This window comes from Dreissena polymorpha, chromosome 1, assembly GCF_020536995.1.
Source record: "Dreissena polymorpha isolate Duluth1 chromosome 1, UMN_Dpol_1.0, whole genome shotgun sequence".
Taxonomy (NCBI): Eukaryota; Metazoa; Mollusca; class Bivalvia; order Myida; family Dreissenidae; genus Dreissena; species Dreissena polymorpha.
This window is the reverse complement of record NC_068355.1, coordinates 5,914,163-5,929,376: the sequence shown is the minus strand read 5'-3', so window position 1 is coordinate 5,929,376 and position 15,214 is coordinate 5,914,163. Positions and strand designations below refer to the sequence as shown.

The 15,214-nt window shown below is 36.4% G+C and overlaps 2 protein-coding genes across 2 annotated transcripts in view; one reads left to right on the top strand and one right to left on the bottom strand.

The window, feature by feature from the left end:
- The window catches only part of LOC127869329 (dynein beta chain, ciliary-like), a 44,527-nt gene extending 42,887 nt beyond the window's left edge, over window positions 1-1,640 (bottom strand). The window contains exon 1 of the mRNA XM_052411826.1: window positions 1,194-1,640. Coding sequence (XP_052267786.1) covers window positions 1,194-1,550 — 357 coding nt within the window. The 5' untranslated portion in view covers window positions 1,551-1,640. The remainder of the gene's footprint in view (window positions 1-1,193) is intronic.
- A 3,491-nt stretch (window positions 1,641-5,131) lies between these two features.
- The window catches only part of LOC127869321 (tetratricopeptide repeat protein 28-like), a 138,486-nt gene continuing 128,403 nt past the window's right edge, over window positions 5,132-15,214 (top strand). Inside the window, exon 1 of the mRNA XM_052411787.1 lies at window positions 5,132-5,518. Coding sequence (XP_052267747.1) covers window positions 5,483-5,518 — 36 coding nt within the window. The 5' untranslated portion in view covers window positions 5,132-5,482. The remainder of the gene's footprint in view (window positions 5,519-15,214) is intronic.

Here is a 15,214-nt window from a genome sequence, read left to right as displayed (position 1 = left end):
TGTTGCGACCTAGGCCCTACAAGGCCCAGCCTGCAACGTATTGATTCAGAAATGCTCTAAATAAACCTGTTTCAAGTTCTGATATTGCATACCATATTAGTCCAAAACTGAATGGCTGAAAAAAAGGAAGATGTACACAGAAAATTGCTGAGAACCACGCAAATTGTAAAAACCACCAAAAAAAAGCATGTGAAATTTCCATGAGCTACTCCAAGAAAAAAAAATTGTATGTGGTTACCCTTCGGCATTAAGTGTTTTTGTGTTATTGACGTTGTTTAAACACGTGTTTTAAACATGAATTGCAGATCTTTGTTGACGTTGAAATATCTTTGAACATGTTGTATAGTTTTAAAGGTCAAACTGTAATAGCAAAATAATTATTTTATGCAGTTTTATTTCACATACACATAGTGTAGTGGAATAAGGTAATTTCAAACAGCCTTTCTGGATCTTTAGCAAAATGGTTAGGGTGTCTTGACTACCACTCTGGAGGTCGAGGGTTCAATACCCTGCTGGAGCTCAACTGTAATATGGTGACAAGGGAAAGACAAAATGTGAATATGTAAATGGGTCTGAGTAATGGTTTCAACAGGTGCCATGATGAACCTGCTTATGAAGTTGATGGCACTTCTGTAGTGGTTGGGGATTTGAAACATTATGATGGAGGATTTTAGTGAAATAAGCTTGGTCACTTTCAATAGCCTTGCTTCTCCCAAGTTCTGGGTTCTGTATCTGTATCTGTATGGTACTCGAAACTAGCTCACTTATGAGCAAAACTTATCGAGGGTGTGGTGTGTGCCCTTTGATGTTAAATGTTAGTAGCACGATTTAATTAGAACACTTTTGAATTGTTCAATTTTAGTACAAGTCACTACACTGTCTGGTAAAGAGTTCCAGTCCAGTTGGCATTTAAGTTATGTTATAAGGGTGTCTGACTACCACTTTGGAAGTTGCAAGGTATTTTCGGTCAGAGTTTCAGCATTACATTTAAAGTATATCATTAAGATATTTAGATTACAGTGGGGTGACACTGAGCGGGGCTGAACCAAGAGTAAGATTCCTACTTAGACCTTTGCCAAGCATCAAATCTTTTCGTTTTTGAAAGGACTTGTTTTAACAAAATACATCTACGTTGATAATACCAAACAATTTCGAAATTTCAATACGTTCAATGAATTGATAACTTAACATACCTCATCAACAAATGCAGAGAGCTGGTCCAGTGGTGAATATGAGAGATCCCCATACAACACCGCCTGTCTGAAAGGGACGTCCTTGGGGAGAGCTTCCCTTGATTTCTTTACAAAGTAACAGGCTTTCGCTTTTGGGTTGGATGGCCACTCATACTGAGCGGTAAGAGATCCTCCAGGATTGCTGACAATAACCAGCGACTGAAGATCGGGTTTCTCGAACCATTCCATGATCAATTGTTTCGTCTCGTCGGCGCTGTACATTTTCGTGAACTTGTCCGGTTTGCATTTTGTTGTTTTTATAACGTAGTCCGCAATGAATTCAACACGGCTGTCGCCCAACTCCAGGTCGGCCGACATTTTAAAGTTCTGTTTTACACGACCATGGGAATCTTAATGCCAGCGTTCTATTAACCTTCGGAATGCATTCGTTTGTTTGTTGTTGCTAAGCAAGTCGCCACGGATAAACAGGTGCCCGTAACGAAACATCCGGTAATTAATATACTATCCTGTCGTCGTCGATTTTGGGACATCATCGACATGGATTTTCGTCCTCACGCTAAGGATCTGGAGAATTTTCATACGAATTTTATGTAGGTTGTGAGACAATCTAATACACAAAACCCACGATACACGTCTATGGTGATAATTCAGCGTTGCGAGCAATAGTTTCACTGCCTGATGAGGGATGAGAAAATAGCATAGAATATGAAATTGGAAATGGACATCTTTTGTCACACGTAGATACAAATAATTTAATGTAATTACGAAATTATTTTCCCTACAAATTCAAAGTTTGGGAACGTCAATTGGACCCTATCTCACAGCTTCGCAAAATGACATATTTAAGAAAAACATGGATCAGCTACATATGGAGTAAGGTTAATCCCATGTGTCTTCAGTTAGTTTCTGAAATAATCTAGATCTAAATGTAAAATCTAAACTTTTACGGACTCGACTGCATCCGTCTAAATGATCGAGAAGAGTGTAAAACGTTAAGGCAATCCTCATGTTATTATTGCTAGAAAGACGTCTTTACTTATTGTGTAAAAGCCAGTCATGAAAAGGAACGCACAAGAGCAAACTGGTGTATCAAATCAAATCTTTAAAAAGGAAGCGTAACTTTAACGTCATCAGGTACAAGCTCTTTTTTAGTTGAAACCAGGCTTTCAATTATTGAAAATCGTTTTGATGACTTTACAGAAGAGGCAAAACAAAAAGATGCATATATATATATATATATATATATATATATATATATATATATATATATATATATATATATATATATATATATATATATATATATATATATCTCTTTTGGTGAATATAAAAATAAAATTATAATGTGTTTACTCAATTGTAGAAGTCACCATAGAAACCATACCGGCTAAGACTATAACGAATCTGGTTCTGTTTTTAAAGAAACAAATCGTTGTTTTAATTTTAAATTGTCTGAACAATCGAAGGTGCTCCTGATAAACAAAAGGATCTCATCAATTTACTGAATATGCAATCAATATACTGAGGTTTGGTTTCGGTTTTGAATTTGAACAGTGGTATATTCTTTAATTAAGCTGAATGAACGGTTAAAAAAAATAGTGCGTCTGGCTTTGTTATGAATGTGTGAGCGAGCGCTCTTCAATAGTGTCCCAAAAGTAAAATATGTGTGAAGCTAGCCGTCCATTACAGAATCCGGTTATAATATATATTGCGCCAAATTGAATATAGTAAAATTGTTTTGTTACCCCCGTTCACACATAGACGCCGCTCCTACTACGACCAAAGCGTGGCAGAAAACGTGACCGATCGTGACAAATCGCAAGAGTCTTCATAAGCGCAGTATGATCGCGGTAGAGTCTTCATGATCGGAGAGCTCTACGCTCTCGCCAGGCTTATTTTGAACATGCTCAAAACATGCGTAGCGGGATCGTGGCCAACAAGAATCGGTGTTAAGTCGTACAAAGAGCATAGTTAAAGCGCCGTAATCGTACAGGCAGCATCGTGGAGAGATTTTCATGATCGTAGTAAAAGCGAAGCAAAAGCTCTGCTTATCGTCGTAGTATGATCTTGAACGTCGCGGCAGTAAACGCAGTAAGCGTTTGACGTAGGGGCATCGAAGAACGGTCGAAATGACGACCATAATTTGCCAAATTGCTCGATTTAGACTCCGATCGGCCTTGATCCTTTTTTTCAGATCTTGGCTTGATCGAGATGATCGTCGTAAAGTCGCAGCTATGTGAGAACGGGGGTTAGATCGACACATGCCACTAAACGCTACGCACGATACGACATTCGAAAATGACCACGACATTGAATGTTTGATGCAAAAGTTTCCTGCCAAAACCCAGCCCGAAAAAGGGACATTCAAATCTTCAAATGTCGTGGGTTTAATGTTATACGATTTGTTAAGTTTTAAAATATAGATGATATACCCCTTATGATTTTCTAACAAATGAAGATAAAAACGTTTTTCTAGTAAAATATTATATATCAGACATGCAGCAAGCAACATGCGTGTTGCGATTGTGCGATCTGGGTATATTTGGGTTTTCTGCGAACATGCAGGGTCCAAGTAGCCCTTAGTGCCCAAAATGTCCGAGAATTCATACGTGCTAAAAGGAATGCCTGAGCACGGACTCTAGATTCAATATACACTCCGTGGCCTGAGGTATCATTAACTGAGGGCCCAGTGTGTGTTCAAAGTTCGTAATTAATAGGGCTTTTTCACGTTTTGGTAAATTGGCCGAATGAAAAAAAATTGTTTCACATTCGCAAATTTTGATATTCATGAAGAAACAGTTATACTGAATATTTACAATGCTCTAAAAAAGCCATTATATGCATATTTTGACGATTTAAAAAACTGAAAATTATACAGCGTTTCAATGCGAAACGATTGAATAATTTAGAGAGTTTTGTTGTCGTTATATTTTGTGATACTACGAGGATTCCTTATATAAAGTATTAAATACACCCAACATTGAGTTAGGATTGTGCTAGGATGGTTTGCCGAGCGGTCTAAGCGATAGACTTTTACTCCATGTACTCTATAGGTCAGTGGTTCGAGCCCATTTGAGGGTTACTTTTTTTCTTTTTCTAATTGTATTCATGTTTTTTACTGAAGCTTTTTAGATCCAGTGTTTCAGCTATTTAGTTTGTTTCCTATTGAAATAAATATTTGTCGGATCAGCATTAGACATATCATGTCCCCACCCCCATGACGTATGGAGCAGTTGCAACATAGCTTACCCCCAACACTTATGCTATACGTGCATTTCGTTTAAAATTTAATAAGAAACAGTTATTTGTACTACAAATGAGCGGTGCCCCTAGTATGATATGTATTGCGAATACCAAGTATTGCTAATCCATGCCAACGATTAAAGACATATCCATTTAATCCAACACGTTTGGTGTCCCTTATCTGATCATTATCGCTAAGATTATGCATTTGCGACTGGACGTTGGAGATTCTGGACAGCGGGACATAAAGAGTACCTAGAGATTCAGGATCTTGGCTGACACAAAGTTGATATTGGTATCTCGAATGCACAAAGTCGCTTTACGAACATCGATGTGGGCCATAGAAGGCCCTATGGGCAACTATCACGCATATATAACAACCAGTTGGTAACCCATAAACGCTGCCCTTTAGATGCGTCAAATCGACTCTTAAATATGCTTCTAGAAGCTGACCATCGAAAGGACATCTAAGGACGTGGGATTGAGCTGGCGTTTTACAGGGCGATAACTTATCAAAAGGCTGCAATATCCGAAGACCTAAAATAAGTCTTTGCAATATCTAGCGGCCGCAATTCATCCGCATTTCGTCTAATTCTATTGGAGTTGTATCCCTTAGTATGATGAAAATTATTTCACAGGTAAGCGGTGCGACCTCTCTTTGATGTCGTTTTAAACACAGGTAAATCCGACGAAATGTGATAGATCGACCGGCTAATCAAAATACACAGCGGGATATTACGAACTGGACTGGCGAATTGATGAATCGAAACCGTAATTATTGTTCAATGAAACTTGAAAATATAATTGTGCCTGGTGATTTCAAAATAAATTCCTATCGGGTCAGAGCGTGTCATTATATTGGATTAATTATTTAGAGAATTTTAGATCACCAGAGGTTTATACAAAATGGCGGAATAAAACACATTAGAAAATGTCCAAATGTAAACAAAGTGTGTGACAAGCATAATGTTGTGAAGCGTGGGTTTAGCATTAGGAATAACGTTTGTGTCTGGGCTCAGAATCATGCATGGAATTAAATAATAGTCATGGAAAGTAATCACAAGCAAAAGAAGAAAGATAAGGTAACAGTAAAACGAGTAGATAACTTTTAATTTATTACTCATTTAATGTTAAGTTTACAATGTACACGTTTTTTTTATGAATGAATAAAATTATAAATTATGTAAACATGCTTATTAACCATTACTTAGTTCTGTCATAGTTCATGTCTAAATTTGTGGTGATGATGATGATAATAAGGATGATCATGATGAAAGTGCCTTTTAGTGGTTATAGGATTGATAATGATGGTTGTGATAATATTGATTATCAGGAATAAAAAGAGGTTCAATGTAATGCTTATTGTTAAAAATCATATATACTTGTCAAACCATAAGTAACAGACAAAATTACTATGTAGACAAGATCTCATTTAACTATACAGATATCTAGAACTACAGTACTTAAAATTGTGTGTTGTTTCTTATATATGTATAAAAGCATATAATATTATTATATATATATATATAAGGACAAAAAAAATGTTTCAAGTACCCATGTCCAGAACTGTTCTGGCATTGTATATTGATTAAATGATTGAACAGTACTTGTATGATAATGGTTCAGTCCACTTACTGATAACATGATAAAGAAAACATTAAAAAAACTCAGTGAGTCATTCAGTCAGTGACAAGCTTTTATTATTTAGTATTAACCCTTTGCATGCTGGGAAATTTGTCGTCTGCTACAATGTCTTCTGCTGAATTTCTAAAATTAGCATTTCTTAAAAAAAAAATAAAAAAATACTATCAGAATAGCAAACAGTTTGGATCCAGATGAGATGCCACGTTCTGTGGTGTCTCATCTGGATCCAAACTGTTTGCAACGGCCTTTAAAATTCGGTTCCCGCACTGAAAGGGTTAAGTAATTGCACATTTTATGATCCCCCTGTGCAGGATCTAGCTGTGTTTTAAGGTCAATGTTGCTCTTTTTTACCAAAAAAATATCACTAAGTTATAGTTAATATTCTTAGACCTGGTTAGTGTTAGTGAATCACACCGTAAATTTTTCCCTACAAGTTATAAGTTACTTGTTGCATGGATATTTTGTTTACCATTGATAGGCGTTGTCGATCAATGCTGATATCACAGGATATATGTGAAGGATTCAGATTGCATATGCATGTTACAAGACATGCCTTCATTTTGACAGGCTTATCTGTATTGGATCATGCACCATTTTAAAGAAGTTCTACAACTTAATAAATGTGTGTAAATTAATTGTGTGCATTTTGATGATTTTTGCTAAAAGGACAACATTGCCTCATGTCTTTATTCAAAATGTACATAAACATTTTGACATTCCATAATCTTTGGCTGTTATTCAATAATCCCAATGACTGATTTATTGATATGTAGTGAACATTTTGATACGAGTAGTTACTAAGAAATAGTCAGTGCTCCAGCTAGAGTTTGAAAAGGGCAAGGGGGGGGCTATTTTGTCAAATTATAAGGGCACTTTTGATTGCGCCAATATTTTGTCAAAAGGGCACTTTCAAGCGCGAGTGCTCCCTGTTGCATATTAATTTTTATATTATTAATAATTGTAAGAATATATGGTTCCATTTTAATTAAACCATGCAAATAAAATGTCTACAATAAGTAATAAATTAATATCAATGTAATACAAGATTTATTAATTATAATATTAATTTTCTAAAAAAAAAAATTATTTGTTATTTTTTAATATATATTAGGGCAGGACGGGGCCTAATGGAAGGGCAGACGGGGCCTCGGAAGTGCACGGCGGGGCTTTGGAAGAGTAGGGCGGGGCGCCCTTCCATTTTGTCATAGAGCACTGATAATGATATAAAAATATAACATGAATGACAAAATGAAGATATGTTACTAATATTTTCTCACAGATCTGCCTGGTAATGCATTTATGAAATTTATTTTAGTGGAAAGAATGTATGAATTAATTGTCCCCCTAATTCACTGCAACAATATTTAAAAATAAATGAAATGTGGTTTATTGAATAATGTTTGGAATGGTGTGAATACCCAAATCCCATAATAATGCTGGTCCATTGTATTCTCTCACAGCCTGTTAAATCATACAATGTACAATAGCTACTTGGTGTGGTTGTTTAAGACAGAGTTACTGATAACAGGCACAGAGAGTCTCTTAATCACACCAGTTTGAATGGTTAAGTATCCTTTTCAGGTGATTAAATCACCCCACTAAATTGACTTATCTGGTAGGGTACCACTTATGATGCATACATAACGGGGCTGCTATATATCTGACTTTTAATTTAAATTTAGTAAACAGCCATTATAAACGGTTTGTGATTATTTATCTTAGGCAATTGCCCTACTTCAGTTATTTTTTTCTGTTTTTATAACATACCAGAAAACAGTACATTCCCAATTTGGAAAAAACTACAAATTTCCCAATTGCTGTCCAAAAAAACAACCCATTTGAAGGTTCATTTTTTAAAATATTTTTTATATATTTTTATAAGTTAAATGCAAAATTAAGTTAGTTAAATACCTATTCAGCTCTATGGCTTGAAGAGCATATAATCAGTGATTTTTTTTGCTTTAATTTGTTACAGCCTGTGCCATTTGAATTGGGAAAATTAGCGCGATAAACCGTGAAATTGGGAAAAATAGCGCGATAAACCATGAAATTGGGGAAAAATAAGCATTATAAATAGGATTATAAGTAACAGAATTGATATTGTTTTTAAGTGCATGTTCAGGGGGTTTTCTAGAAAAGGAGTCTGGTCAAATTTTTTAAATCAATCAAAGTGGCAAATTTAGGAATGATTTATTTACAAAAAATACTAAATTAAAGTTGTATATTTTGTAGGATGTTTAAAAAATAATGTTGAGATCTAGAGTTAAGAAATCATTATTAAGTCATAAGAGACTTCTTTCTTTAAAAAAAGAAAAAAAATATTTTTTATTTTTTTTTGGAAATTGGGCTTTTTTTGGGAAATTTTTGTCAGATTTTTGGGAAAAAACGTGGATTTTTGCGATTGGGAAGCAGCCGAAAATCGGCTGTAATTTTGAGCAAAAAAAAATCACTGATATAATATTGACAACTCTTAGTTTAATATCAATTTTTAAGTATTTGGGAGAAATTTTTTAATACGCTTACTTCCCAATATAAAGACTTCACAGCGCAAATTTTCCAAATTTCAGTTTTTTTCGCACTACCAGTATTTTTTCCCAATTGGGCTGGTACCGGTACTTTTCACAATTGGGCAAAAAAAATTGCTGTACTTATGCTGATATGTGTTAATGAGAGTATAAGACATAGTAAATATCGTCAACCTAACTTAAAAAGAAATATGAGTGAACTTGCAGTCAACTAAAATTAAGTTTGCTTATCAATCAAAGTCTTCAGCCAGACATATCCCAGTATTTTTCCTAACTATGATGCCCTGGTGGAGCCCTGGTGCGTGATCCGGGCTCTACCGGGATGAACCAGGGCTCTACGGGGATGAACCGTGGACAACGGGGGCTCCACCGGGAAAGTATTAAAATATTTAATACCTCCGGGATGAACAGGGAGTCACCGGGAAGGACCGGCAATGACCGGCGCAGCACTGGGAACAACCGGGATTGCACCAGGAACAACCGGGACGGCACAGTAGCTCCACCGGGGCCCATACTGACCCTGGCAGAGCTATGGCAACGCCCTGGTTGTCGCTGGTGGTGCCCTGGTGGAGCCCCAGTAAATGCCGGCAGAGTCACGGTAAAGCAACGGTACATAGGTAAACTGGCGCTCTGTCGGGACAACACCGGCATTCACAGGGGCCCCGCCGGGGCATTACTGGTGATGACCGAGTTAAACCAGGGCGTTTCCGTAGCTCTGCCGGGGTCTGATGCGGGTATAGCCCCGGTGAGTGCCGGCGGAGGTACGGTATACCGGGGCTCTTCCGGGACGCTGCCGGCTTTCACCTGGGCATTACCAGGGCTCTGCCGGGGCTTCATAAGGATAAACTGTAGCTAGTGCGGGACTCTGCGGGGTTGTTGACCAGCTTCAACCAGGAAATAGTGTGACCGTGTTTAAAAAAAATTACGAATCATCCCGGTTCTGGCCGGTCGACCGGCGTTAGCAAACCGGGATGGATTGGTGCTCTACCGGCAATAGTGAGACTTGGGCTTAATAACAATACAAAGTACAACATTTAGTAAAAAAAACAGTTTTGCAAGTACAGTCTGTTCCTGCTTGCAAAACATTGCAAGTTAAACTTTGAAAAAACTCTGCAAATTATATTTTGTAACCTGTCGTTTTAAAAATTCATAATAACCTTTCATTTTCTAAAATTCTCGCATATACATGTATTTAAAGAGAGATGTTCTATTATTGTAATGTTTACAGTTATGCTTGACTTTAGTCATCATAATCACAATTATCTAGTCAAATTATCCTTATTTTCCAGTCTTGTTCTGTGGAGTATTTTTACTATTGCGTCTTGCAATCTTTAAGCTTTTATCCTTACAGAATTATACAGCTCAAACAGCTATTTGCAGTTTCAGTAGCTGTGAGTTGAATTATTGCAGCTGTATTTATACAAGACCAAAGTATTCAGTCAGAAGGGAATAACTACTGTGGTTTCCGAAGATGTGTCCAGCTCTTGTTCTGTATTGCATTTGCAGATTTTCTTGAAAATATTTGAGCCATGTTTTGTGTAAAGGAGGTTTAATACATGTGCATAAAGTCCGCACAGATAAATCAGGGACAACACTTTCCACCTTAATGATATTTTCTGTTTAAATAAAAATTCTTCTTAGCAAAAATCCAGTTTCAGCCGCGGGAAAGTGTCATCCCTGATTAGCCTATGTGGACTGCAAAGGCTAATCTGGGACAACACTTTACACACATGCATTAAACCCCCTTTTCACAGAGCACGGCCCATTTACTTTTATCATTTCCACAGTCTCACCCAATCATTTTGTTGAGACAAATTTGTTATTATGTAGGACTCCCAAATAAAAAGTCTTAATATTTGTCTGATATGATCTCTTCATTTACACAGTGTATTTTAGCTTCACTGCAATAAATTAGCTCTGATATTCAGATCTGCAAAGAGATAACATTCTAGATAACAAAGGTGACATTTTTATTCCTTCTTAGTTTTATTTGACATAGAAATTTATTGCGTGCAGGTTTATTACATTCGTTTATAAATAACAGCTAGGAAAATTCTAAGGTTGTTAATGCAATTGGCAAATGTATTAATTAATTATATAATGGATATTTTTTCCTTAATACACGGATCCCTCAGCGCAAACAAAAAACTATGACAAAGCATCATTTTTAATGCTGAAAATGATCACAACTAAGACTTAAGTTTAAAGAAATTAAATTTAGATGATTCCATTAAAAGCTTATTGATTATTGAGACTGTTGAGACTGTTCCCTGGGTAAAACCTGCTCTTAGTGTCATTGGGGTAGCGAATATTGTAGATCTTGAGATAGCTTATACAGTGGGAGTTGACCCTTGGATCTCCCAATAGCTAGACAGACTTCATGTACACTACATCACAGCAACTATTAAGATAAAACCATAATTACTCTAAAGTTTTCGGACACTTAGTTTTTGGAAACATTACAACAGAAATGCTCTGTTGATTGAGCAAGTTGTTTTGATAAACCTGATTTAATCAAGCACATTAATTTGTCCTTGAAAGGGAAATTTCAATTTACCAGTACTATAAAGAAATGGGAAAAAAGCTTAAACTTAACAACATTATATTAGAATGCATTTCTTTTGGGACTATTCTTAACTTTAAAAAAGATTTTATTATGTTGTAATATTAATTAATAGGCCATTCTTTAACAATTGTAAATTTGTATCTAAATATGTTTTACAGGGCACCAAAAATTTAAACCATGCTTTCAGTCATTAGCTTTTGATACAAGTTGGATGCACAATGGAAACTCTGAGCTGTTATTGATGCACAATGGAGACTCTGAGCTGTTATTGATGCACAATGGAGACTCTGAGCTGTTATTGATGCACACTGGAGACTCTGAGCTGTTATTGATCCAAAATTAGTTGAACTTACATTTTAATGGTACCATTTTTATTGCACTAAGGGAACATGTATTGAGCTGTTTCATTAACCAGCTTAAATAAAATCAGTACTTTTAGATCAGATGAATTATAAAGCAGTGATGCAAAGAATCTGAGGTGTGGTAGCCAAGCTTGAGAGTTTTTATCCCCACGCTTTTTGAAAAGCCTGGGGATATTGTGGTTATCTCCGCCGTTTGTCTGTCCGTCTGTTCTGGCTTCTATCTCCTTCTACACTATTAGCACTAGAACCTTGAAACTTACACACATGGTAGCTATGAGCATATGTGCGACCCTGCATTATTTGGAATTTTGATCTGACCCCTGGGTCAAAAGTGATGGGGGTTGGGGTGGGGCCGGATCAGAGATTTTCACTCATTTTGTTAGGTTATTATTATGCCCCCCTTCGAAGAAGAGGGTTACATTGTTTTACACATGTCGGTATGTCCGTCGGTCGGTCCGTCCACCAGATGGTTTCCGGATGATAACTCAAGAACGCTTAGGCCAAAGATCATGAAACTTCATTAGAACAATGATCATGACTGGCAGATGATCCCTATTGATTTTCAGGTCACTAGGTCAAAGGTCAAGGTCACAGTGACTCGAAACAGTAAAATGGTTTCAGGATGATAACTCAAGAATGCTAAAGCCTAGGATCATGAAACTTCATAGGTACATTGATAATGACTGGCAGATGACCCCTATTGATTTTCAGATAACTAGGTCAAAGGACAAGGTCACAGTGACTTGAAATAGTAAAATGGCTTCCGGATGATAACTCAAGAATGCTTACGCCTAGGATCATGAAACTTCATAGGTACATGGATCACGACTGGCAGATGACCCCTATTAATTTTCAGGTCACTAGGTCAAAGGTAAAGGTCACAGTGACTCAAAACAGTTAAATGGTTTCCTGATGATAACTCAAGAATAATTAGGCCTAGGATCATGAAACTTCATAGGTACATTGATCATGACTGGCAGATGAACCCTATTGATTTTCAGGTCACTAGGTCAAAGGTCAAGGTCACAGTGACAAAAAACGTATTCACACAATGGCTGCCACTACAACTGAGCCAATATTGGGGGCATGCATGTTGTACAAACAGCCCTTGTTTACATTAACTTTCTTCATTTCGACACCGATTTACTTCAAATTGATACTGAACCTCTCTTATGACAATACACTCAATCTCAACTATGCATGGCCCTGGGGCACCCCTGGGTCAAACATGCGGCGTAGGGATACGCGTCGGCCTCTGCCACGCCATTTCTAGTTAGTCCCCTACCGGTTTCACCGGAGGGCACTTATGGTTTGCACTCTGTGTGTCTGTCAGTCCATCTGTCCGTCAGTTTGTCAGTCTGTGAGTCTGTCACACTTTTCTGGATCCTGCGATAACTTGTAAAGTTCTTAATATTTGTTCATGAAACTTAAAATATGGATAGATGGCAATTTGGACATTATGCACATCATTTCATTTTGTTCCTACGTCAAAAATTCTGGTTGCTATGGCAACAAAGAATAAATATTCTGATTATGGTGGAGCCGGTAGGGGACTTTAATAGCTTGGCAATAGTCTTGTTTACAATTATATTTACATAAGTTAAAACTTTAATGGGAGTTTTTATCCTTCATAAAGACGTTATTCATGTCATCTGGATACATGTTTTTCTTTAATTGTTCATAAAGAATTATTTTCATTTTAACAGAAATGGTTTGAAACTTGCTACTGTGCTTTGTAATCAATCAAAAAAGTAAACAAAATTACAATGAATGAAGGCAACAATACACGTATAAAGTTGACACACAAATATTTCATACCTATCATTGTATTTGGAAAAAGAAAAATATATAAAGTTCAATTAATGACTTTAGCTATGTGCTTTGTCAAAAGTTTTCAACATTTTGTATTGGAATATAATTCTATTAAATGTACCATTGTACCTGTATTGTGCTTGGCTTAAATAATACTTAACCAGTTGTAAACTTGCATATTCTACTTATTTAATATTTTCTTTGGCTGTTAGTAGATAGCAATCACCTTTAGAAATCAGATTATCTTGAAGTATTTGAAACTTGGGCTGTAAAAAAAATATTGTCACTATAAGAAAAAAAGATGTACATCATTCTCCAAAAACATCAATTGTTATACAATAGTCTTCAACTTGTTTTATGTAAATACACTTGCTAGTGATATATAGCTTTATAAATCTGAATATTATAAGTGGTTCTGTATTTTAACATTCCAGACCAGTGGCGTAGCCAGACCCAAATTTTAGCCGAGGCAGTATCTTAGGTCATTGTAGGGGGATCCTGGCATGCTTCCCCGGATTTTTTTTGTATACCTAAACCTCTCTTGTCAGTGATTTTTTTGCCCAAAATTACAGCCGATATATCGGCTGCTTCCAAATTGCAAAAAATGCTGTTTTTCCCTAAAAATTTGATTAAAATTTCCCCAAAAAAGACAACATTTTCCCAATAAAGCCAATAAGATTACAATGTAATTTAGCAATAGTTTCGAACGAGGGCCAATCGGGTTTGTCGAGTCGTCGCCAAACGACAACTGACTTACGTATTGTTCGCGAATTTAGCCGAATACGATTTTACATTGCTATCCACATCTCTCTATATATTGCGGAGGATACCGAATATAGTCGATGTATCCCCATTGTAAACGCCTGTTTTTACACACGTCCAAGATGGCGGCAAGCAGACGAGAAATTTGCGATGAGTGGCAAAAATGATTAATAACATTCAAATTAACAACGGATATCATATGGTTATTACGGAATAATTTAATGCGTGTGTCATTATTAACGCAAAATACAAAGTTTGAGATAAAAACAACAAATATTTATTAGAAATCTTCACAGTGAATGTGCATCACGGAAATCAGTGTTGGGAAATCAGAGTTAGTCTACCGGTACTCACAAAGTTAATGCATTTAAGATGAGTATCGTTCGAAAATGGAAAGAGACAAACATGATATGATTTATATGTTAGTGGATCTGTGTATAGTCAGATTCATATGCATATTCTGCTTTATTATGTTTGTCACACTTTACAGTTTACTGATATAGCATTGAACGGAGGATGTCAAGTGCAAGATGTTGAAAGGTAAAGAAATGAAATAAATTATTTTAGCTCCATTTAATACATCATTGACATAGCAAGACCACTAAAGCGTTTTTTAGCTCATCTATTTTTTGAAAAAAAATTATGAGCTATTGTCATCACCTTGGCGTCGGCGTTGGCGTCGGTGTTGGCGTCGGCGTCCGGTTAAGTTTTGCGTTTAGGTCCACTTTTCTCAGAAAGTATCAATGCTATTGCATTCAAACTTGGTACACTTACTTACTATCATGAGGGGACTGGGCAGGCAAAGTTAGATAACTCTGGCGTGCATTTTGACAGAATTATGTGCCCTTTTTATACTTAGAAAATTTTGGTTTAGTTTTGTGTTTAGGTCCATTTCATTCCTTAAGTATCAAAGCTATTGCTTTCATACTTGCAACACTTACTAACTATCATGAGGGGACTGGGCAGGCAAAGTTAGATAACTCTGGCATGCATTTTGACAGAATTATGTGCCCTTTTTATACTTAGAAAATTGAAAATTTTGGTTAAGTTTTGTGTTTAGGTCCACTTTATTCCTACAGTATCAAAGCTATTGCTTTCATACTTGTA